This window comes from Pelophylax lessonae, assembly GCF_965119305.1.
Source record: "Pelophylax lessonae genome assembly, chromosome: 5".
NCBI lineage: Eukaryota > Metazoa > Chordata > Amphibia > Anura > Ranidae > Pelophylax > Pelophylax lessonae.
The window spans coordinates 322824227-322848516 of NC_138772.1; the positions used below are offsets into that span (position 1 = coordinate 322824227).

The window sequence follows — 24290 nt, forward strand, 5'->3', positions numbered from 1 at the left end:
CGTTTCAAGTGTGCTATTTGCATTTGAAACCTGTTCCTGTCAACTCTCAATATGAGATCCAAAGAGCTGTCACTATCAGTGAAGCAAGCCATCATTAGGCTGAAAAAAGAAAAAACAAACCCATCAGAGAGATAGCAAAAACATTAGGTGTGGCCAAATCAACTGTTTGGAACATCCTTAAAAAGAAAGAACGCACTGGTTAGCTCAGCAACACTACAAGACCCGGAAGACCACAGAAAACAACTGTGGTAGATGACCGAAGAATTCTTTCCCTGGTGAAGAAAACACCCTTCACAACAGTTGGCCAGATCAAGAACACCCTCCAGGAGGTAGGTGTATGTGTGTCAAAGTCAATAATCGAGAGAAGACTTCACCAGAGTGAATACAGAGGGTTCACCACAAGATGTAAACCATTGGTGAGCCTCAAAAACAGGAAGGCCAGATTAGAGTTTTCCAAACAATATCTAAAAAAGCCTTCACAGTTCTGAAACAACATCCTATGGACAGATGAGACCAAGATCAACTTGTACCAGAGTGATGGGAAGAGAAGAGTATGGAGAAAGAAAGGAACTCCTCATGATCCAAAGCATACCACCTCATCAGTGAAGCATGGTGGTGGTAGTGTCATGGCGTGGGCATGTATGGCTGCCAATTGAAATGGTTCTCTTGTATTTATTGATGATGTGAGTGCTGACAAATGCAGCAGGATGAATTCTGAAGTGTTTCGGGCAATATTATCTGCTCATATTCAGACAAATGCTTCAGAACTCATTGGGCGGCGCTTCATAGTGCAGATGGACAATGACCCGAAGCATACTGCGAAAGCAACCAAAGAGTTTTTTAAGGGAAAGAAGTGGAATGTTATGCAATGGCCTAGTCAATCACCTGACCTGAATCCGATTGAGCATGCATTTCACTTTCTGAAGACAAAACTGAAGGGGAAATGCCCCAAGAATAAGCAGGAACTGAAGACAGTTGCAGTAGAGGCCTGGCAGAGCATCACCAGGGATGAAACCCAGCGTCTGGTGATGTCTATGCATTCCAGACTTCAGGCTGTAATTGACTGCAAAGGATTTGCAACCAAGTATTAAAAAGTGAAAGTTTGATTTATGATTGTTAATCTGTCCCATTACTTTTGGTCCCTTAAAAGGTGGGAGGCACATATACAAACTGTTGTAATTCCTACACCGTTCAACTGATTTGGATGTAAATACTGTACCCTCAAATTAAAGCTGAAAGTCTGCACCCTTCACATCACCCCCCACAGTAGTGTCCTCTGGCCCCTCTTTCCACCATACCAGTGACCTCTGGCCCCCCTCCCCCCCCAGCAGTGTCAACTCCCCCTTCCCTCCCATAGAAAGGTATTGAATTCCCACCAAGTCGTATTCGTATTTTACTGTCCCCCTACCCTGGCACCCTAAGGCTGCTACCTAGGGGAGGGTGGTAAAATCCGAATCCCCAGCTACTTGTTGGGAAATCAGATTTTTAAAAATACCTGTCTTCCTACGATCCCTTTTATTTTTCTCCTGCGGCAGCTGAAAGCCAGCTTCTCCTCTCTCTCCCACCAGCATACAGCTGCTGCAGGAGGAAAATCCAGGGGACGGGTTCCAGTAAATGCCTCCCTGCTGCCCTTCCTGTCCTTGTTCCTCTTTTTTTTCTGCCCCCCCCCGTGCTCCCCTTATACCAAAGCCCCCCCAAAAAATAAAAAAAATAATAGAAATAAAAAATACTGACACCATCCACTGCCCTACTGACACCATCCATGGTTCTACTGACTGACACCATCTATGGTTCTACTGACTGACACCATCCACTGTCCTACTGACTGACACCATCCACAGTCCTACTGACTGACACCATCCACTTTTAAGGAAGGCTAAGTTTTTATTTTTACAGTGACATTTGTTTTATAATATTTTTCTTACTAATCTAGTTAGGCCTTGCTAATTAATTTATTTTTAATAAAAATGAACCCCAGTGATCTTTGATCTCTTTCATGTTGTTAGGTAGATCTCCACCTCTTAAAGGTTGCCTACCCCTGCTCTAAATGCTACAATTAATACTGCAATTGATACATTATTAATTAATGTCACAGATCAGCTGCAGAGATGTAGGTAGTAAGTGTGCTGGCACCTGTGGTTCTGCCTGTTCTCTTGCTGCACAGACTTAGCAGCTATGGGTGTCGCCTGCTTTACCTGATGGGTTAATATACCTTCCTTCCTTCCTGCTACTTCCTGTCCAGCCTCCCATGTGTCTCTCTATTTAAATCCCACTCAGACCAGTTTCTGGTTGCTTGAGTAACACTTGTTCCTGAGCCCCTTCTGTGTTATTATTTCTGCCTGACTTCTTGTGGACTGATCTCTTGTGTATCGACTCAGCTAGTTCTCCTGATTACGTTTGTCTGCTGCCTGCCCTGACCTTGGCTTGTTATCGGACTCTCCTTTTGCTCCATCCATCCATCCGTGCCTGCACTGTCTCTTTGGGAATTCTCCTTGTGAGCTGGGTGAACCTGGGGATCATGACCTGGGGTCAGCACGCAGCTAAGTCCAAACTCCCGTGAGGGGTCCCTGGCAGAACACTGGCTGGCCCTTAGATTCCACACCCTGGGGGATCCCGTGTCACCTGCTTGTCTGTGGGCTCACATTCATAGAACGGTGACATTACTAGATGTATGCATTGCAAATAAAGCAAATTATACTGCTCAATGCCCTCTTTGCAATTCCCAAATCCAGCTTTTGAGGGTGCTGGATCCTCATGGAGCCCAAAACAACTGCTACACTTTCAAACCTAACAAATGAAGGCCATGCTCCACACTTCTGTCCACTGAATAGCTTTACTGTTCTGACAAGCTGGTCTCTCCTGAACAAATGTCCACATTGTCTGTCAACTCAATGAAGTTATAAATGAGCAGGTTTGTGAAACAAGGCCTTCATTTGTTTGTTAAGAATGGATAAGTGCACTTTCAAGCACTAATCGTCCGAATACACCCACTCACCCTCCTGATCACTCCTGTGTATAATATCACTTACTCTAAGTTGACCAGATTTTAAAATGAAATCCGGGGACATATTTTTTTTTTATTGGCAAATGGTAAACTATTATAAGCATATTTTCTTTAAATGATTTATGCTGTGTATGTGGTATGCGTTTATGGAATGAATGTATGATATATACGTTATTTCTCACATTTCGTCCATGAGATAAAAAGAAAATATACTTCTTAGAATTTTTTGGGATATGACTACCAAATGTTAAGAAGATAAGATAGAGAAAAAACTTAGAGGGAGGGATGGGGCAGCAAAATTCTAATCCATTTGGGGCAAGGGTGGCTCCAGACAATTTTTTTGGTGGGTGCCATGGTGGTGCTTTGAGGATGCCCACAGATGCTCAATAGGGTTTAGGTCTGGAGGCCAGTCCATCACCTTTACCCTCAGCTTCCTTAGCAAGGTAGTGGTCATTTTGGAGGTGTGTTTGGGGCCGTTATCATGTTGGAATACTACCCTGCATCCCAGTCTTCAAAAAAAGGGGGTCATGCTCTGCTTCAGTATGTCACAGTACATGTTAGCATTCATGGTTCCCTCAATGAACTGCAGCTCCCCAGTGCTGGCAGCACTCATGCAGCCCCAGACCATGACATCCCACCACCATGATTGACTATAGGAAAGATACACTTGTCTTTGTGCTCCTCACCTGGTTGCCGCCACACACGCGTGACACCATCTGAACCAAATAAGTTTATCTTGGTCTCATAGACCATAGGACATGGTTCCAGTAATCCATGCCCTTAGTCTGCTTGTCTTCAGCAAACCGTTTGCGGCTTTCTTGTGCATCATCTTTAGAAGAGGGTTCCTTCTGGGACGACAGCCATGCAGACCAATTTGATGACGTGTGCGGCGTATGGTTTGAGCACTGACAGGCTGACCCCCCTCACCCCTTCAACCTCTGCAGCAATGCGGGCAGCACTCAAACACCTATTTCCCAAAGACAACCTCTGGATATGACCCTGAGCATGTGCAATCAAACTTCTTTGGTCGACCATGGCGAGGCCTGTTCTGAGTGGAATCTGTCCTGTTAAACCACTGTATGCTCTTGTCCACCATGCTGCAGCTCAGTTTCAGGGTCTTGGCAATCTTCTTATAGCATTGGCCATCTTTATTTTGAGCAACAATTCTTTTTTTCAGATCCTCAGAGAGTTCTTTGCCATGAGGTGCCATGTTGAACTTCCAGTGACCAGTATGAGAGAGTGAAAGTGATAACACCAAATGAGCAGGAGGGTTATACTGCCTGCTGACTGGCTTGGGATGGAAGGGAGGAGAAGCTCCGCATATTGGCACGCCCATCCCCGACATCATTGCTTCGAATTGACAGCTCTGCTCCACTCACTCTCACTGTCACGGTGGCCGTGGATGTTCACACTGCTGCAGGTCCTGCTAGGCTGTCAGCAAAAGGTATGGGCATCGCTCCTGAATCCAGGGACGGACTGTCCCCGGAAAAAGGGGACGTCTGGTCACCCTAACTTACTCCAGCTCAGATAATATCAGATAACTGATGCTGCAGCTTATGTATGCATGTACTGTATATGTATGGCTTGTTACCATAGCCTTCAGGAAGAAATGGTAGAAATGGGCACGTTGGCATCTTTAAAATGAGAGAAGTTAGTATTATATATATATAGGGGTGATCAGGAGGGTGCAATTATCCCTGGAAAGAAAATAAACTCTTTATTATGAGATTTATACACTTCTATAGCACATTGAAACTCTAACATCAGACAAAAGATTTTTAAATGTAAATTTCTATATAATAAATCAGTAAATAACATAATTTATTTACCTGGTCAGATGCATATACAAGGTCACATAAGCCAAGAATTGTTGTACCAATACCAACAGCAGGTCCATTCACCATGGCCACAAGTGGTTTTGGAAAGTCAATGAATTTACACACAAAATTGCTGTATAAAAAGTAAAGAGTAAATGGGTAGTATTGTGTGTTGGGCTAACTACTATGAAGATGTTTATTTACAACAGCATACACAGAATTAACTAAAATTTTAATTTCATTTTGCAGCAGACAGCTTATATTTGAGTCTTTTTTTAATACTGGTATCCCTAATCTTTAAAAAGAAACAGTCTCATATTTAATTCGGACATTTGTAAAGTACTGTTTAGATTTAAACTAGCCATACAACACTAGTGCAATTCAAGAAGCAAAACAACACGTTCTATAGAAAAAAGTCCTTCTTTTACCAAGCTACAATGGCTTCTAAAGAAAACCTGTACTTATTACCCCTGATCATCTTTTGTACCTAAACTGTATCTAAACCCAAGAACAGAAATATAATATATAGTAGCTTACATGTCATTCTGGGGGAGGGGAGTCTGATGCTGAATCTGTCCCTTACCACCTGTATTTTCCCTTTTACTGTAAATGCATACACTCACTGTCAGTCACTGGCCCTCCCCTCTGCCCCTCCAGTGCTCACTGGTTAAGGAGGGGCAGGAGCAGCTTGCTCAGGCTCTCAGCGGCATGCTGAGAGGCTGAGCCAGCTGCCAGTCAGGTCTCTGGGTGGAACCGGACATTAAAGTTGTGATCCCTTCAGAGCCTGGACTGGCTGAGTGGCATCAGCCAACAGGGGGCTTTAGCCCACTGCCAGTTAAATAAGTGTAACAGGAGTAAAGAACAAAGTGCACTTCTGTGACCCACAGGAGAAGTAGGGCCTATCTAATTTTACCACAGACCAGGCCTCTGGAAGTGAAACATTTAGCAGTGATATTCATACGACTGCTAAACGTGAAAATTTAGCTCAGGGATGCTGGTTGCTAACCGCTTTCTGACCGCCGCAAGTACATTTACTGCGGCAGTCAGTCCCTCATTGGGCAAAGCGACGTAGTACTACGTCGCTCGCCCAGGAGCCTGTAGGGGACGACGGCTCCGATGTCTGCCGGCCACTCGCGATCTCCCGCTGGAGAGGGAGAAAGGCAGGCGGCTAATGTAAACAAAGCTGCCTGTCATTCTCCCTGGTGTAACAGCAGAGACGATACGATCCTGCTATGTCTCTGTGGTTACATCAAAAGCAACGCCCCTTGACAGTTACAAGCACGCCCCTAGGGACACACTTAACCCCTGGATCTCTAATAAAGTTAACCCCTTCCCTGCCAGTGTCATTTTTACAGTAACAGTGCATATGTATAGCACTGATTACTGTAGTAATGTCACTGGTACCCCAAAAGTGTCAAAAATGTTAGTCAGGGGTCCGATCTGTCCGCCGCAATGACGCAGTCCCGCAAAAAAAATCGCAGATCGCCGCCATTACTAGTTAAGAAAAAAAACAATAAAAATGACATAAATCTTTCCCTTAGTTAGTAAACGCAATAACTTTTGTGCAACCCAATCAAAATTCGCTTATTGCGATTTTTTTTTACCAAAAATATGTATGCAGAAAACAAATTGGCCTAAAATGTTAAAAAATTTAGATTTTTACATTTTTTTGGGGGGAATTTCATATAAAAAAATGTGAAAAATATTGTTATTTTTTCAAAATTGATGCTCTTTTTTTGTTTATAGCGCAAAAAATAAAAATTGCACAGGTGATTAAATACCACCAAAAGAAAGCCCTGTTTGTGGGAAAAAAAGGACGTCAATTTCATTTGGGTACAGCATCGCACGACCGCACAATTGTCCGTTAAATTCACGCAGTGCCGAATCGCAAAATAGGCCCTGGTCGTTGAGCAGCCAAATCCTCCGGGGCTTAAGTGGTTAAGGGATTGGCACCCGCCAGCGTGCTAAACAACCATGACTCATCCTTGCCCTCAGTAGCTGATTCCCCACTGATAGCAGAATGTAAACAAAAAAGCCCACAGTAAAACCAAAAAAGCCTTATGTTTTTTCCCAAATCCATACCAGGCCCTCCGGGTCTACTATAGATTTAAAAAAAATAAAAAAATGGCATGAGGTCCATAACAGACCCTTATCCAAGCATGCAGCCTGGCAGGAAAGCGGGAGGGGAACGGGGGAAGGGGAACACATATACAGTGCATTGCAAAAGTATTCGGCCCCCTTGAACTTTTCGACCTTTTGCCCCATTTCAGGCTTCAAACATAAAGATATAAACTAAATTTTTTTTTGAAGAATCAACAACAAGTGGGACACAATCATGAAGTGCAACTAAATTTATTGGATATTTCCAACTTTTTTAACAAATAAAAAACTGAAAAATTGGGCGTGTAAAATTATTCAGCCCCTTTACTTTCAGTGCAGCAAACTCTCTCCAGAAGTTCAGTGAGGATCTCTGAATGATCCAATGTTGACCTAAATGACTTTTTGTTTATAGTGCAAAAAATAAAAACCGCAGAAGTAATCAATTTACACCAAAAGAAAGCTCTATTTGTGGGAAAAAAGGACATCAATTTTATTTGGGTACAGCGTTGCACGACCGTGCAATTGTCAGTTAAAATAACGCAGTGCCATATCACAAAAAATGGCCTAATAATTAAAGGGGGTAAAACCTTTCCGGTCCTTAAGTGGTTAAATCAGCCTAGAGTTTAGCTTTAAGGTCCACTTACACTAGATTTATGTCTTGGTGAGGTGGGCTCATTCACACCATTGTGATGCGGTATGTGCATTGGTGCAATTAAGTACTATTCATTATGAATGACAGCCCAATGCACCTTCTCAGTACATTTGCATTGCAGTGTGAAATGGTTACAGTATGTAGTAAACATAAGTCATTCTCTTCTTCTTCCTTGAGTACTGAAATAGTAGACCTCCTAATACTGAATGGTTCCAGTATGCTGTGCTGCCATAATGCTGCAGGCATGATTTTTGGTATGTTGTGGTACATTGGACATTCAATTCAAATGCATAGACTGCCCTAATGTAACTCACATTAGAGTGCAATGCGATGCATCGCAGCAGACTTGGCTGGTGTGAACAGGCTAGTGGATAGATGCTTTGTGCTGCACCTACATAAATGGAGAACATGCAGGAATGTGCACATAAAACTGTACACAGCTGTAGACTTGCTGTGACCAGGCTATTAGATGGAAAGTAAAATGTACTTTTTATAAATAAATTTAATTTTTATTTGGTATAACTGTTTATATATATATATATATATATATATATATATTTTTTTTTTTTTTTTTTCTTTTTACATGCATACATTATTGTATTACATGCAGATTTGAAGATTGGCCACTAGTAGGAGCTCTGTGAGGTTATCATCCAGCAAAACAAAAACCTACTGGTATGTTAATTAGACTCCAACCCAAAAAGAATTGCAGGGGGGCTGATGCGATGTAATGTTCTCTGTAAACTACTGCAAAAGTTGCAACCAATCAGATTTAATTGTTCACACTTTAGAGTAGGGATCGACCAATTATCGGCAACAACGATATATCGGGGGCCGATATGCACTTTCCCCGATATATCGGAATCGGCCTTTGGATTTACCAGTGTCCGTAGCCGACGGTCGGCTGACTTGTAATGACAACCAATGCTGCCCCCTCCCGCCGCCTTCTGTGTTTCCCCCCCCGATCTCCCGTCCCACCGGGAGACCCGGGCAATCCTACCTCCACCGCTGCCGCTGCCAAAGAGAAGACCCGGTGTACTGCGTCTCCATGTAAAAGACCCGGAAGTGATGTCATGACATCACTTCCGGGTACTCGGCGCTGAATTAAAAAATAAAAGGTATTTTGTGAACTGACATCATTCAAAACAGCCAAACTTGGCGTTTTGAATGCTTTTCGATGCCGAGGAGGGGTTTGGAGTCTTTTCGATACCCAATGACCAAAATATCAGTATCGGTATAGGCATTAAAAAAACGATATCGGTTGATCACTACTTTCCTTCCTTCTTTTTTCATTATGCTCTTTGCTTATTAAATAGCAAAAAAGATGAATTGCTCTGGAGCCATCTGTACACCACCTCCATCCCGAAACAACAAGGGAAAAGAAAATTTTCTTTTCCTTTGCTTATTAAATAAGTATCTTGTATTGAGCTTTATGGTGCGGATAAAATTAACACTTTTTATTGTAATACCAATCTTTGATATTTGTGCCGATTTGGAAAATTAAAGAACGATACCTGAAAATATTTGTTGATTCATTTATCATGTCCTCCAGGTTTCCGTTGATCCTTTTAAGAACATTATTTAAATCATTGCCACTGGTAAAATAATCACCATATCCTGCACATACATAAAGTGGAAGATTAGTTTTTAAAAACGTAAAAAGCTGCGACCATAAGGAAAATGAATGCTGGAATTCAAATATTAATACAGAGGTAAACATTTAATTAGTTTAGCAATTGTTGGCATACTGAAACCTATTAACATATACAGGTACATACCATCAGGATTGTCTACAAGCCTAAATATACTTTGTAATCATTCCTCTAGGGCAGATTTTACCCACTTCAAAGTATTTGCCCACAGATAACAATTCTGGAAGAGTACCTGCTGCACAAAACCACTACTTACCTGCTCACTCCCTTGGCTGCCTAGTCAGCCCCACATCTCATTTCTACCACTTAATAAGAGCCTCCTTACTGGCTGCATTAAGGTCTCATTCACACCATGTTGGTGCATTTTTCTTGTGTGTTATTGTGCTGCATGCATATGGCAGCTCGCTTAAGTGCGCTGCCCTATGTGCGACAAATTCAGCAAAGTAACTCATTCAATTTTTTCATTTTCATGTGAACAAAATGCTTCCAATGTTTAGGACCATTGACAATGAATGGCACTACGACACACTTTTTTTTGCGCATTCAGTGAACGCACACAACATCTTGCCATTTTGCGCCATCATGCGCCGCTATTGTAAGAATGCAGCCTTGGAGTGCATTATGATGTGACCCATTAAATCACTGGTTGCTACTGAGCAGCCATTTATAGCAATAATTTATAACCCTGGAGGGTGAATGAGGTTCATTTGTATTACAAACATAAATTCCATGCATTCTCTGACTGCACAAAGTAGAGATTGTGACATCACCACCTCGCCTCTCCGCCTAATCCAATCATTAGATGCCTTGTATTCATTTAGAAACATAGAAACATAGAATGTGTCGGCAGATAAGAACCATTTGGCCCATCTACTCTGCCCAATATATCTGAATCCTATGAATAGTCCCTGGCCCTATCTTATATGAAGGATAGCCTTATGCCTATCCCATGCATGCTTAAACTCCTTCACTGTATTTGCAGCTACCACTTCTGCAGGAAGGTTATTCCATGCATCCACTACTCTCTCAGTAAAGTAATACTTCCTCATATTACTTTTAAACCTTTGCCCCTCTAATTTAAAACTGTGTGCTCTTGTGGTAGTTTTTCTTCTTTTAAATATGCTCTCCTCCTTTACCGAGTTGATTCCCTTTATGTATTTAAAAGTTTCTATCATATCCCCTCTGTCTCTTCTTTCTTCCAAGCTATACATGTTAAGGTCCTTTAACCTTTCCTGGTAAGTTTTTTCCTGCAATCCATGTACTAGTTTAGTAGCTCTTCTCTGAACTCTCTCTAGAGTATCTATATCCTTTTGGAGATATGGCCTCCAGTACTGCGCACAATACTCCAAGTGAGGTCTCACCAGTGTTCTGTACAGCGGCATAAGCACTTCTCTCTTTCTACTGCTTATACCTCTCCTTATACATCCAAGCATTCTGCTGGCATTTCGTGCTGCTCTATTACATTGTCTTCCCACCTTTAAGTCTTCTGAAATAATTACTCCTAAATCCCTTTCCTCAGATACTGAGGTCAGGACTGTGTCAAATATTCTATATTCTGCCCTTGGGTTTCTACGCAAGGGCAGAATATAGAATATTTGACACATTTAAATAATAAAAGGTATTTTGTGAATGGCAAAACCCATCAAAAGACAGTAAACAGTGATTAAAAAAAATCATTGACACATAAAGGCAAATATTAAATAGTCAATAGTCCATAAAAAGTCCTAATTCTCAATACAATTATATAGATGCAGGAGAAACATGGACTTTTTAGGCACAAGTGTAAAATCCAAAAAGTTTATTAAAAAAACAAGACAAAATACATATGATATAAAACCATATACAATCAATCCAGTGTGATTGAATAACTGACCAGACCACAAACTAACACTAGCTGGGATTAACTGCCAAACCAGGGCCCAGCAGTGGTAGCCAATACAGTTGGAATTGGTCAGCATCAATATCAGAAGCTCAACACGTTTCACAATATTTTGATTCTTCAGGAGCTCATTTAGTATTCTAGATAGATAGAGAAGACAAGCAAAAGTACATTTCATAACATATTTAAACAATTTTCACTGATAAGTAAACCAAAGATAAACTGTGCTTGAGGTCCAAGGGTGTAAACCAGCATGCAAGAAAGCCAAGGACAAATGTGGGGGCCCACTCGGTACCAACACGATAATATAGTAAGATAAAGTGTCCCTTCTATACCAGAAGATGGAACTGTAACCAAGAAGTGAAGAAAGCAAAACACACCACCTTCTGAAAGCAGAAAGAGGTAAGTAATATATGGAGACACATACCCCACGTCTCCACTAATGGGATATAGAGAGATGCATAAAAAGCTCTTCCTCGCAATGACACCAGTGTGTGTGGAATGACTCAATCAGATAGACTTGTGTGATAATAATATTGTACCATCTAAAGTAAATATGTATATATAAAAAATGAAATGTGTATTACATCCACGCGGACAAAGGACACGGGACAGTCCATAAAGGCTGCATTAGCCCTTATAGTAATTGGTAATATATGGATGCTCACCTCACAATATATTTATAAAAGGGGGGGGGGGGGTGGCCCAGGTTAAAGTGTTGGTTACATATGTTTAATTATAAACAATCGAGGTAGGAGATATCCAGCTAAAGCAACATCACTCGTTGTATCAAAGGTAGGGCAGTTGTACAGCACTAAATTCCCAACAAAAGGGGATTTCCCACAGTGCGAGAATCTGCAATATAAAAGGTCATCAGGTAACCAACAGAGCATCCAACCTGTTCATAGAATGTACTGTATATGATGGGGCTAACACTGATAATGAAGACAGAGATAAATATAGCCAAAAACAGGGCCAAACAGAACATTCCACATACCAGGGTCTCCAAGGATCGCCACACGTCCTGCCCATTCAAGTGAATGGTGGTGTCTGACGTCAAAAGGCCCGCAAATGCGCCTTACATGTGCATTCTGGTTGGGGCGTCCACGCCCATGGCAATGGCGTCTCCCGACCTGGCCGGTCTAAGATGCGCATGCTCGAGCTGCACAGCGCCCATGCGCGAATGATCAAAGACCGCTTAGCCATAGAGCCAGCTAGGACAGAAACAGTTCACTCAGGAGGAGGTATTGCCAGAGTGCAGCGCCTCCTGGTGTAACCTCCAAATGCCACAACCCTTATACCAAATCAGGAGAGGAGGTGGGAACAACTGGGCCATGGCTTTACGGCCGCACATATGCCCAACAAGGCTGAGCATACACCCTTTCCATACATGTGGCAGTATGGTTTAGGCAGTTTCCACAAGCAACCTGGTGAGGCAAAGTTAAAGTTGTCCTTATCCAATGTATATAGTTCCAGTCAGAGTATCCCACTATTCCCTTCTTCCATTCAAGTTTCACAATAAATACAAAAAAAAAACAACACCCCTAGACTGTTTATTGAGTAACGAGTCATTGGAAGTAAGGATGAATGGGTGAACTGTACCCTAATTGACTGCTGATAATCAGAGGAGGCCCAACAAGTCATCATACAGCAAGCTCTAGGGGGACAGTGCTACATAGAGTGCCTTGCGAAAGTATTCGCCCCCCTTGAACTTTGCGACCTTTTGCCACATTTCAGGCTTCAAAGTTCAAACATAAATATATAAAACTGTAATTTTTTGTGAAGAATCAACAACAAGTGGGACACAATCATGAAGTGGAACGAAATTTATTGGATATTTCAAACTTTTTTAACAAATAAAAAACTGAAAAATTGGGCGTGCAAAATTATTCAGCCCCCTTAAGTTAATACTTTGTAGCACCACCTTTTGCTGCTATTACAGCTGTAAGTCGCTTGGGGTATGTCTCTATCAGTTTTGCACATCAAGAGACTGAGATTTTTGCCCATTCCTCCTTGCAAAACAGCTCGAGCTCAGTGAGGTTGGATGGAGAGCATTTGTGAACAGCAGTTTTCAGTTCTTTCCACAGATTCTCGATTGGATTCAGGTCTGGACTTTGACTTGGCCATTCTAACACCTGGATATGTTTATTTGTGAACCATTCCATTGTAGATTTTGCTTTATGTTTTGGATCATTGTCTTGTTGGAAGACAAATCTCAGTCCCAGTCTCAGGTCTTTTGCAGACTCCATCAGGTTTTCTTCCAGAATGGTCCTGTATTTGGCTCCATCCATCTTCCCATCAATTTTAACCATCTTCCCTGTCCCTGCTGAAGAAAAGCAGGCCCAAACCATGATGCTGCCACCACCATGTTTGACAGTGGGGATGGTGTGTTCAGGGTAATGAGCTGTGTTGCTTTTATGCCAAACATAAAGTTTTGCATTGTTGCCAAAAAGTTCGATTTTGGTTTCATCTGACCAGAGCACCTTCTTCCACATGTTTGGTGTGTCTCCAGGTGGCTTGTGGCAAACTTTAAACAACACTTTTTATGGATATCTTTAAGAAATTGCTTTCTTCTTGCCACTCTTCCATAAAGGCCAGATTTGTGCGGTATACGACTGATTGTTGTCCTATGGACAGAGTCTCCCACCTCAGCTGTAGATCTCTGCAGTTCATCCAGAGTGATCATGGGCCTCTTGGCTGCATCTCTGATCAGTCTTCTCCTTGTATGAGCTGAAAGTTTAGAGGGACAGCCAGGTCTTCGTAGATTTGCAGTGGTTTGATACTCCTTCCATTTCAATATTATCGCTTGCACAGTGCTCCTTGGGATGTTTAAAGCTTGGGAAATCTTTTTTGTATCCAAATCCGGCTTTAAACTTCTCCACAACAGTATCTCGGACCTGCCTGGTGTGTTCCTTGTTCTTCATGATGCTCTCTGCGCTTTAAACGGACCTCTGAGACTATCCCAGTGCAGGTGCATTTATATGAAGACTTGATTACACACAGGTGGATTCTATTTATCATCATTAGTCATTTAGGTCAACATTGGATCATTCAGAGATCCTCACTGAACTTCTGGAGAGAATTTGCTGCACTGAAAGTAAAGGGGCTGAATAATTTTGCACGCCCAATTTTTCAGTTTTTTATTTGTTAACAAAGTTTGAAATATACATTAAATTTCGTTCCACTTCATGATTGTGTCCCACTTGTTGTTGATTCTTCATTTTTATGTTTGAAGCCTGAAATGTGGCAAAAGATCTTTATGTTTGAAGCCTGAAATGTGGCAAAAGGTCGCAAAGTTCAAGGGGACCGAACACTTTCGCAAGGCACTGTATATATGAGTTAAATATAAACCCTACAAATCACATTCAGGAAGATGTGAGGTGTCCCCTGAGTTTATGGACTCTTTATATGCTTGCCAGCTATTGTCATGTTAATACTAGGTTTCAAAAGTATATTGTGTTATTTGATACTGTGTTAATATTTTGTTGTTTTTTGTAGAATCTACTCTTTAATGTTGAAACGCGTTGAGGTTCAACCTTACATCTTCCTGTATGTGATTTGCAGGGTTTATATGTAACTCATATATATGAGAGCTATAGAGAACAGAACAACGCCACCTGAGTGTAGTATTAAAACAATCCTTTATTGGCATAAAAGGTAATGCACTCACATGCCAATAAAGGATTGCTTTAATACTACACTCAGGTGGTGCTGCTCTGTTCTCTCTTTTTTATTTGTCTACCATGCACAGAGTCCCCTCCTAACTCTAATAGAGCTGGCGGCCACCCAGCCATCCATCTCTACATAGACTCTACTCCATGGACTTTGTATCTATATACACCTGAAACATGTATCATTATTGTGTTTTTTATTATTACTTTTTGATTCCCTATATCTGTTTTTATATCTATTGTTTACATTTGTTTTTATAATTCTCCCCTCACACTGTGGGTTTAATAGTGCTGGTCCAGCATCTGTTCTATATTTCTGTATTATACATTTTAACATGTATTTTCTTTTAAATATCATATATTTATAACATTTTTTTTAATTTTATCATGTTGAATTTTCCTCTTGGTGCCGTTAAAATCCTATCCATATGATCTCTGGTTTGGCTAAAGTCCCAATTCTCAAATCCGGTGAATCTGTGTTAAAGTGCTCCTTTAAATTAATTTAACACCAACAGCCACCATCACTAAGTGTGTGATAAAGTGCTTACCAAATAGACATGACCCACTTTCCCAAGAGCAGTCATGTACTGCATAGGCACTAGGTTTAAAAGGCTAAAAATAAAATCTATGTGGCTCATTGCCAAAGATAGGAAATCTCTAAAAACCAAGAAAAGACCTTTTAAAAAATATAAAAATGAAGGAACACTATTATTGTTTAAATGTTACAAAGCATATAATAGAATATGTAAAATGGAAATTAAGGATGCAAAAATTCCAAATTAACTGCTTGCCGACCGCCCACTGCAGTTGTACGGTGGCAGTCTGACGCTCCCAGACAAAGCGTCGTACATGTACGGCGCTCGCCTGGGAGGAGCTAGGGGGCGATCGCGCGCCCCCGGAGGCGTGCTTCCGCCCCCCGCTCGACAGCTGGGGAGCCAGCGCGTGTGACCGGCGGCTCCGATGGGCGCTGACCACTCGCGATCTCCCTCAGCAGTGAGAGAAGGACAGACGGCTGATGTAAACACAGCCGTCTGTCATTCTCACTGAAGTAATGATAGAGGCTATGTGATCCTGCTGTATAGGATCGCATGTCTCTGTGATTTTTTCAAAAGCCATGCTCCCTGACAGTTAGAATCATGCCCCTAGGGACACACTTAACCCCTTGATCACCAGTAAAGTTAACCCCTTACCTGCGAGTGTCATTTTTACAGCAACAGTGAATATTTATAGCACTGATTACTGTAGTAATGTCACTGGTACCCCCAAAAGTGTCAAAAATGTCAGTTAGGTGTCCGATCTGTCCACCGCAATGTCGCAGTCCCGCAAAACAAATCACAGATCGCCGCCATTACTAGTTAAAAAAAAAACAACAAAAATGACATAAATCTTTCCCATAGTTAGTAAACACAATAACTTTTGCGCAAACCAATCAAAATACTCTTATTGCGATTTTTTTACCAAAAAATATGTAGCAGAAAACAAATTGGCCTAAAATGTTAAAACATTTTGATTTTTACATTTTTTTTGAGAATTTAATATAAAAAAATGTGAAAAATATTGTTATTTTTTCAAAATTGTCGCTCTTTTTTTGTTTATAGCGCACAGGTGATCAAATACCACCAAAAGAAAGCTCTGTTTGTGGGAAAAAAAGGACTTCAATTTTGTTTGGGCGCAGCGTCACACGTCCACACAATTGTCCGTTAAAGTCACGCAGTGCCGAATTGCAAAATAGGGCATGGTCTTTGAGCAGCCAAATCCTCCGGGGCTAAAGTGGTTAATGACAGATTGCAAGAGATAGTAGGACAAACCCCAAAAAAATCTTCAAATATCAATAGTAAAAAGGTCAGGTCTGAGCATGTAGGTCCATTACAAAATAATCTAGAGTGAGTGACTGGAGTCAAAAAGAAGGCAAATTTATTAAATACCTTCTTTAGCTCTGTGTATAAAAAGTAGGCGGGGGGGGGGGTCATGGTTATAATAGGAATGGTATTGACACAGCTCAAAACGATCCGCCATGCCTCAAAATTCATATGGTTCAGAAATATTTAGACAGCATAAAGGTGAATAAATCATTCCGTCCAGGTGAGCTGGTACTGTCCAGCTCAGTAGATTGCTTTAAAACGGCCTGGGTTTCTAAATGTACATAACTGGATACTAACATTTATAGGTAAAGTTGATACAGGAATCATCCAATTGCTTCTTGGGGGGTCAGAAAGGAATTTTTCCCCTGCTGGAAAAAATTGGATCATGCTTTACTGGGGTTTTTTTTTTGCCTTCCTCTGGATCAACTGTGGGTATAGGATTGTGTATATGGAATTGTAAACAATGTTTTGTTTTGCTTTCAACTTTTTATTGGTTAAACTAGATGGAATTTGTGTCTTATTTTTCAACCAGACTTACTATGTAACTATATATGTTCACACCAAGGCTGTCACTCTATAACTCCAACGCTCCCAGATCACCTGGAGTCTGCCACGAACATGCCAACCCAGACTCAAGATATGGGTAACCATGTAAAGAAAGAAAAAATATGGCTCTCCATAGTTCAATAAAAGACTGATATCTTATTTAATTCATTGATAGAGATACACACACTGTAATAAAATAAACATGCGCATGTACTAATGTCACAAACCTGCAGAGATTCCTGGTTCTAAGAATGCTGTGACATAGGGTGGAGCCTAGTGCGGGCGCATTTTACCCTTCTTCACATGGTTACCCGTATCTTGAGTCTTGGTTAGCATGTTCGTGGTGGACTCCGGTTCATCTGGGAGTGTTAGATTTCTAGAGTGAACACCATCCCCCAAAGGGGCTCATGTTTATTTGGTAAGCACACACTTTATCACATACTTGGTAATGGTGGCTGTTGGTGTTGAATTCATTTAAAGAAGCACTTTAACAGGGATTCACTGGATTTGAGCATTGGGACTTTTTTATGGACTATTTAATATTTCCTTAGCTTTTTCAATTATTTTTATCACTGTTCACTGTCTATTAATGAAGTTTGGCCTTAATGTAACACTTTTTATGTATATTTTGATTTTAGCGCAGCACTTTTTTATATACACGTATAGTGGGGGGGATACTATATCGTATGTGTTTGCAGGCAGCTTTAAATAAATTTATATGAAGAGGATTGTGGATATGTCAGGTCCCCGCTCTTCTCTATGGGGGATCCGCCAGACAAATGGAAAATAGGGTTTCCATCCGTCCGAATTTGATGGACAGGATCGGATCGGATGTCAGCGGACATGTCTCCGCTGACATCCAATGCCCCATAGAGATCATGATGCATGGGGTATCCGTTCAGATCTGCCTGGTAAACTGACAGGCGGATCTGAACGGTCCGCAAGTGTTAAAGGGGCCTTAGTGCCTGCTTCCACAGCAGTCCCTCAGGTGAGGCCAATTTACAAGAATCAGTATGGATTACTGAGAATTTTCCCAATACACTCATACAGAAATGTAATCAAACAGAACAGAAATTAGCCCGTGCTCTGCATTTTAACCCTCAGGTTTCTAAGAACAGTTTCACCATCTCACTTTTCTGGGGAAACATTTTGAAATAAATAGAGAAAGCAATGTCCACAGGATTGTTTTCACCACTGTAATCAGAATTTCGTAGAAGGGGAGCAAAGGAAGATAGAATGCAGCTAATAGTAAATATCACCAAACTAGATATAGGGAAAATAAATAAACCAGGGAAACTCCCAGTACCTGTTAACACAGCGAGAACTGAATCATCATTTCCAGCTTCCTCTAGAGCATCAGAAATTTCTTTATATGACTGCGATTAAAAAAAAGAAAACATTTTCAATATTGGACTGGAAAGCTTATTTTGTAGTGTCAATACGTTTTACACATCTTTTGAAGCAATATCAGCTTTGGCTCACTACATACGAGGTTTCTTCAAAAAGTTTAAGTTTTTTTAAAACTCTATTAAGAATTTCAAAAACAAATTACTTCACTTTTTTACATAGTCCCCTTCCTTTGTGATGCAAAAAAAGGTTTTTGGTTGAGCGTGTAGCCACTGATGCACCGCTGCTTTCACATCATCATCATATGAAAATCTTCTTCCCCTTAAAGCTTATTTGAGCGGTCCAAAAAATTGGAAATCAGATGGCGCTAAATCTTGACTATAGGCTGGGTGTTCCATAACCTCCCACTCATAAACAACTCTATGAGAGAGAACTTTGTCCCCATACTGAGCACACATGCGGAGATGAGTTTGTGCTCCCGGCACACCTTCTGCCACAAAAAGAGGAAGACAGAACGCTGTTCATCTTTGTTGCCATTTAAAGGTTTCGCAGCAATCTTCACCACAGTGTGACAACTCGGTGTGAAAACTTTTTGAAGACCCCTTGAGTGTGTGTGTGTATATATATATATATATATATATATATAAAGATAGATAGAGAGAGAGAGAGACTGATGTGCTCTCTTTTTTTTCTATGCTGTGTCTGAGACAGACACAGCACAGAAACAATCCAGCTGGAGCAGCAGGCTTTTGATTCATCTGCCTGTTCCTGACTCCTGCTCAGCTGAATGTGGGAAGGAGGAGGGTTGTGTATCCTCGCTTGTAAAAGCAGAGCTGGACGTGAGTTGTCTGCAGACAGCTCATATCCTCTACTCCAGGTCTGACCTGCCAGGGATCTGCTGCAGTTTTCTATACTAGAAAATAGAGGAGAGATCATCTCATTTAGATAGCTGGTCTGTTAGCTACTGGCACTAAAAATTTGTGATACCAAAATTTTATGGTTTTAATCTTTTTTATCACATAATTAGTAACAAAAAATTTCAAAAACACTACAAAAATAGTTTTCCAAGGTGCATAAAGTATGATAGGCAAAAAAAAAACTGAAATAAAGAGTTTAAGAAATAGTAGTAGTAGTGGACATGAGTCTCTTGACAACTTATTGTTTAAGCCTGCTACTCACCTTCTCCGAAGAGGAGTAGTGCATCCATGTGCACCATAGGGTAGTAAATTCATACCAAAATTTTAAACAAACAATAATAAATGAAGTGCAGTGCTATATTAACATTGCATCAAAAAAAATCACCACAATAAATGTCATAACCATATAGTCACACCAAAAAAATAACAGCGTCCAAGCAATTTGTCCATATAGTAATGTCAAACCTGTAATTTATAATAGGCTCTAAGGGTCAGATCACACATGACCAATCCACTCCACAGGGACAGTGCAAAAGAAGAAGAGAACACCCAATAAAATGGTGCTCAACAGAGTGCTCTCACAGGATCCTTACCAGGATGGTTTGACCACTATATTTTAAATGTTCAGACAGCTCATATAGGGTTAAGCCTTCATAATCCAAAATTCCCTGATCTCGGCACATCCTCGGATTAAAAAAAAAAAATTCAACTGTTGTTTAATGAAACAATTGACATCCCAGTCCACATTCAACCCATAAGGTCTGTAGGTTTTCAATTTGTATATCCAATGTGTTTATAGTTGAGATATTACCCTCCTAACACGGCTTCCCCTCCAATGAGGTGTAAACATATCTATAGCTAAAAAGTTTGTATCAGAAGGTTTTTTGTTGTGGCATCTCACATAATCCTTGGATAAGTATTGCCCCTTAAAATCTTTCTTAATTTTTGCAACATGCTCCTTAAGACGCATATTAGGCATATGTATGGTGTGTCCTACGTACTGTTTTCCGCAGAGGCATTCGATTAAATATACCACATTCTTGGTGGAACACGTAATAAAAGAAGTAATGTCATATACTATCTTAGTCTGTTGTGACTGAAACATAGAAAACTTCCCAGGTTTTGTACGGAGGTTGCTAATATTGGGAGGGCCCAAGACCTGGTCATTTTTCAAAACTGAGCAGTGTTTTTTTTAAAAATGTTGTATAGAGAAATGAGTTATAAAAAAACAATTACATTTCTCCTTTTCACCATCACCTTTCTTACCATTTTTAGCAAGCATGGCCTCACGATCCATTCGACCCACCTTATTATCAATTCCTTTCTCTAGGAACCTAGTCTTGAAACTCTGTGCTTCTGTATAAAATAATCATCTTAATTTGTACAGTTCCTTCTGATCCTTTGAAATTGGCTCTTTAGGGGCTGACTTTAACCATGAAGGGAGATGACAACTCTCTAGTGGAATACATGACTTCCTGTTAGTTGCCTTAAGAAACATAGAGGTAATGATGTTCCCTTCCACTATTCTAAATTTCAAATCAAGGAAGTGAATTTCCTCACGATTAGCTTGAAAGTCTAAATTTATACCTTTATTGTTACACTTACGGCCTTCCATGAAGGCATGTAAATACTAAAAACGTCCACAATTTCTAAGTTAATTAGTCACTCTGGAATAGAAACTGGCATTGGTGGTGCAGATAGACCTAAAAACAGGACTTTCTGCTTAGTTAAAGTTGTATTAAACCCCAAACCAAAAATGTAACATACTGCAGTGTACTACCATTCTTAAGTGAATCAGACAAGTTCTCATTGCCCTGAAAGAAATCCTATCGCAAAGAAACGCATAGGGCAGAGTTACTTGTCTATGTCATTGCGCTAAGGATGCCATTTTACATGCCCGGATGTGTTTTGATTTATTCCTATATCTCATATAACTATGTGAGTGTTATACTTTTAAAATAAATGCAAGTTTTTAAGGTTTTACACTTTATAGTGTTTTATTTATACATATTACGCTTTGGGAGTCCGTGGCCTTCACTGTGGATTACTTTGGGAGATGATACTTCTGCTGTTTCTGGGATTCCTGCTGGAGTATGTGCAATAGGTGGAAACCTTATAGCGTGTTTGACCTTCCTATTAGGGGTCCTGGCCTTCTGGTAAGAGCATAATTATCTGTTTGGTGGTGATCGACTGCTGCGGTGGAGGGAGTTTGATTCATTTCATCTCTGATCCTTGGTTACATAATTTACTATTTTTTTCTTATCACTATTTATGGGACTGGTTGGAATTTAGGACTGGATTCATGATTGAACACTTTTATTTATATATGTTACTATTTTGTTTTCACTTATGTGAGTGCAACACTTTATTTACTCAAGTTCTCATTAGTGCCTATAGTCTGCATCTGAAGGATGGGGTTCATCTCTTCTCTATTAAGGCACAGGCTACCAGATCTGTTAGTGCTTCATAGGCCTTTCGTCATCAGGTATTTTTTTTTGTGATTTGCAAGGCTGACACCTGGGCTTCTGTTCACACATTTAAAGTGGAAGTAAAGGCATACTATAAGGCCTCATACACACTGGGGCTCCTTCTAGACGCTTTTCTCCTGACAAGAGAAAATCAGCTGCAAAAGCGCTCCTAAGCTGCATTTTCCAGCGCTTTTTCGAGCACTTGAGGGTTTATTAATTTCACTGGCAAGAATAATCATTTATTCTGGCCATTGAAATAAGTAAACTCTTAAGTGCTAACAGCACCTAGCGTTAATGCATGTTTAGGCCTGTCAGGCATTTTTTATGCTCAAAAACCCCTCTCCTGAATGCACAAGTGAAGGCTTTTTTTCTGCCTCTAAACTGCTGTAATCACCTATAGTGTGCTTGGACACATAGGTTAACATGGAGGGGAGTTTACAGGCAGAGAAGAAAAAAAGCTCAAATGCCCGAAGAAGCAGCTGCAGGGTGCATGAGGCCTTAGTGTTATTAAAAATACCCCCCTTTCCTTTCCTACTTATGCTGCATAGAAAAAGAAACTCCAGCTTCCCTGCTTAAGAGAGTGGTCACCGACAACAGGGGGGGGGGCAAGAGAAGTCGGAGAGTGAAGTCACAGTTCTGGGAATTCAAAGCCATTGTCAAGTGTGTGAGCGCACCAGAGCGGATTGAAGAAATGGTATTTCCAATTGCCTCTTTCATAAAAGCTTTGCAGTATAGGTAGGAGGGAACATTTTTAACCAGTTGCTGACCAGTCATGTTGACTGTACTGCGGCAAAGTCGTTTGTTATCGTCTGGCGACGTAGACCTACGTCACCAGACACTCCCCTCTCAAACCAATCAAAATACGCTTATTGCGATTTTTTTTTACCAAAAATATGTACGCAGAAAACAAATTGGCCTAAAATGTTAAAAAATTTTGATTTTTACATTTTTTTTGGGGGGAATTTCATATAAAAAAATGTGAAAAATATTGTTATTTTTTCAAAATTGTCGCTCTTTTTTTGTTTATAGCGCAAAAAGTAAAAATCGCACAGGTGATAAAATACCACCAAAAGAAAGCTCTATGTGTGGGGAAAAAAAGGACATCAATTTAATTTGGGTACAGCGTTGCAGGACCGTGCAATTGAATATGGACAAACATAAGTATTGGACCAGGTGGGATGTACTCACAGGGTATGAGAATCCCTTAAAGAACAACTTGTACTTAAGCTACAGTTTTCCTTAAGAGTGTTACTAAACCCACAACAGTAAGATCAGTGTGTATATGTGTAGCAGGATTCCCAGCCGTTGTGCTGGATATGAGTCCCCCTGGGCCACCGGGTGCAACAAAAGTACCCTTGTGCATGCTCCTCCAAGTGTGAGTGCTGAGACAATGATCAGTCCAGTATCTTTGGGTTTTTAGGTTTATTTGAGAACTTGGATGGGAGAAGGGAATGAGTGGGATACTCCTCTGGCTAAACTATGCACAATTTTCTAGGGACAACTGAAAATGCTTCTTGGCGTTGACTTAATGATGACTAAATGCCGGTCAACGCCGGTTGACGCTGGGTAACGCTGGCTTGCTGCCTGTTAACTCCAAACTGACCTTGGACTGCTTTCTCACTTAAAGAAGTCCTTTCTTTAGCTCCCTAAGCACTCCTTGCTGAGGTAGCTACTTGTACTGCTGCTGCGCTGCTAAACACTTCAGGGCCCACACTGGCACCCCCTTTTTCTAAACCTTCTACTCAGGTTAGCTTGCTCCTGGATCCCCTTGACCTTCTGGAGTGGTCCCCTCTCCTAGGCAGACCCCTGGGCAGTCCCAAGTACTCACGATACGGTTTTCCCCGAAACTTCTGCCCAGCAGCTCCACTCGGTCCACAGCACTCTGGATTCCTCTCTAAAGCCCAGCTCAACCTTTGTCCTCTAGGCAAACCGCCCAGGACACCAGGGCCATCTTATCGAATGGGCACACTGAGCAGTTGCCCAGGGGCCCCACTTTCCCAGGGGGCCACACTTGCCCAGCGACCCAGCCCCAGCCAAGCATCATTTCCGATTCCCTTGTGCAAGCGCCTGTCAGCCCTGCGCTGCTGTCAGGCCACTTGGGCCATGGAGGGGAAGCCCACAACTGCAGGAATGCCTGTCTGCCTCCACGGGAACAGGCGCACACAGGACATTCGAGTCTGACTCCTGTCCGTGTGTGTGTGTTCACCGGACCCAGCCGCCAAACTTGAAAGCTGTCAGTAGCCTGGCACTGCTGTACCAATAAATATTGCCTTATCAATAACTTGCATTTTTATTTTCGTGGGTGATTGTGTAGGCGGGGCCCCAGTGCATTGCATTGCCCAGGGCCCTTTAATGCTCTTAAGATGGCACTGCAG

General features: G+C 41.2%; 1 protein-coding gene across 1 annotated transcript in view; it reads right to left on the reverse strand.

Moving 5' to 3' along the window:
• Positions 1-24290, reverse strand: part of ECI2 (enoyl-CoA delta isomerase 2) — a 111581-nt gene that overhangs the window by 9991 nt on the left and 77300 nt on the right. The window contains exons 13-15 of the mRNA XM_082258953.1: positions 18490-18559; positions 9088-9190; positions 4834-4954 (exon numbers count right to left, since the gene is read on the reverse strand). Coding sequence (XP_082115079.1) covers positions 4834-4954; positions 9088-9190; positions 18490-18559 — 294 coding nt within the window. The remainder of the gene's footprint in view (positions 1-4833; positions 4955-9087; positions 9191-18489; positions 18560-24290) is intronic.